The sequence below is a fragment of the Myotis davidii genome, unplaced genomic scaffold, assembly GCF_000327345.1.
Source record: "Myotis davidii unplaced genomic scaffold, ASM32734v1 scaffold705, whole genome shotgun sequence".
Lineage (NCBI taxonomy): Eukaryota > Metazoa > Chordata > Mammalia > Chiroptera > Vespertilionidae > Myotis > Myotis davidii.
The window spans coordinates 1,618,573-1,619,877 of record NW_006296405.1 but is presented as its reverse complement, the minus strand read 5'-3'; the positions used below and the strand labels follow the sequence as shown (position 1 = coordinate 1,619,877).

The 1,305-nt window shown below is 61.2% G+C and overlaps 1 protein-coding gene across 1 annotated transcript in view; it reads right to left on the bottom strand.

Moving 5' to 3' along the window:
* Nucleotides 1-426: 426 nt before the first annotated feature.
* PRRT4 (proline rich transmembrane protein 4) overlaps nucleotides 427-1,305 on the bottom strand; it is a 10,061-nt gene continuing 9,182 nt past the window's right edge. Inside the window, exon 6 of the mRNA XM_006771416.2 lies at nucleotides 427-1,299. Coding sequence (XP_006771479.1) covers nucleotides 964-1,299 — 336 coding nt within the window. The 3' untranslated portion in view covers nucleotides 427-963. The remainder of the gene's footprint in view (nucleotides 1,300-1,305) is intronic.

Here is a 1,305-nt window from a genome sequence, read left to right as displayed (position 1 = left end):
GCTCCCAGCTCAAGGTGACCAAGCCTTTGATATGTGTATCAACATTTCCACAAAGAATTTTACCAGGAATTAGTCCCGAGCCCCCTGAACACCAGGACCTGACCAAGCTCCTAGGAATGCAGACAGTCCCACCAAAGACTGTAGTTTCTGCCTCACCTGTAAGGGCCATGTTCCATCTCTGGGGGGCAAAGGGGTGGGGGCGGGGAGCCACTTTCCGGAGAGTCAAATGGTCTTCAAGGGGCTGCTCCCAGGACCCTCACTCATTCCAGCCACAGGACAAAACTCCTTGCACTTGGGAGTAAAGGTCCCTGGGGTCTGAGATGGACCCACCCCACCCAAAAGCTGCTTCTCTTCCAGGTCTGGCAGAACCACTAATGCTCTTGTCCCATCTAAGCTTGTCCAAGAAGGTCAGATCTCTCTCCTCTGAAAATATTTTATTGATAAATTAACTCTGATAGCGCTCACCCCACACACAACAGCTGCCGAGTCTCCTAGGTGGGCCATGGACCCCTTCTGTAGGGAAGGGTCATGTGGAGAACTGGGAGTGTCACTCACGCGGGGGTGGGATTCCTGGGCATGGCAGAGGTGGGTATGGGGGCCGAGGACCATCCTGAGGTCTTCTGAGGATAGCCCCTCTCACTCAATACCAGAGTGGGCCGCGGCGGTCAGGGATGGAGCACCTTGGAGCTTTATTGCTGGTGAATGCCAAGGAAAGCGGGGACCCCTGCCAGGCTAGAATGGCAGCTGAGGGCATCAGCGCCCAGGGCTCCAGAGGAGGTGGCACTAATTCCCAATCAACAGAGCCTGGCTGCTGACCCGCCCACCCAGGAGCCCCTGGATGGGGGAGGAAGCAGGGCGAGGTATCCGAGCCAGGCCGGATGAGGGGAGGGTTACAGTGTGCCGGTCTTGGGCAGAGCTGCCGCCAGGAGGGGGCGTGTGGCCGGCACCAAGGGGGCGTCCTCTTCACAGGTCTATGGTGTCGCTGCCCATGCTCAGCTCGTCGATCTGTCGGCAGGCGTCCAGGAATTGCTCCTGCAGCAAGGCCTCTTCGGCCTGCAGCGCACAAGCAGGCTCTGGGGAGTCGCGGGAGGACGGGGACAGGGCCTGGTAGGATCCTGAGGCTGGGAGGTTGGGGCTGCTTCCCGAGGGCCGCGGGGGGCTGAGGACGCAGACCAGCGGGCAGCGCGGGGGCCGGTCGGGGCTGGCGCAGAGCAGCATGGACGAGCTGTCCCGGGAGAGTCCGCACAGCGAGCCTGAAGAGGCGCTACTGCCCGCGGGCCAGGCCCCGGGAGAGGAAAGGCCCGG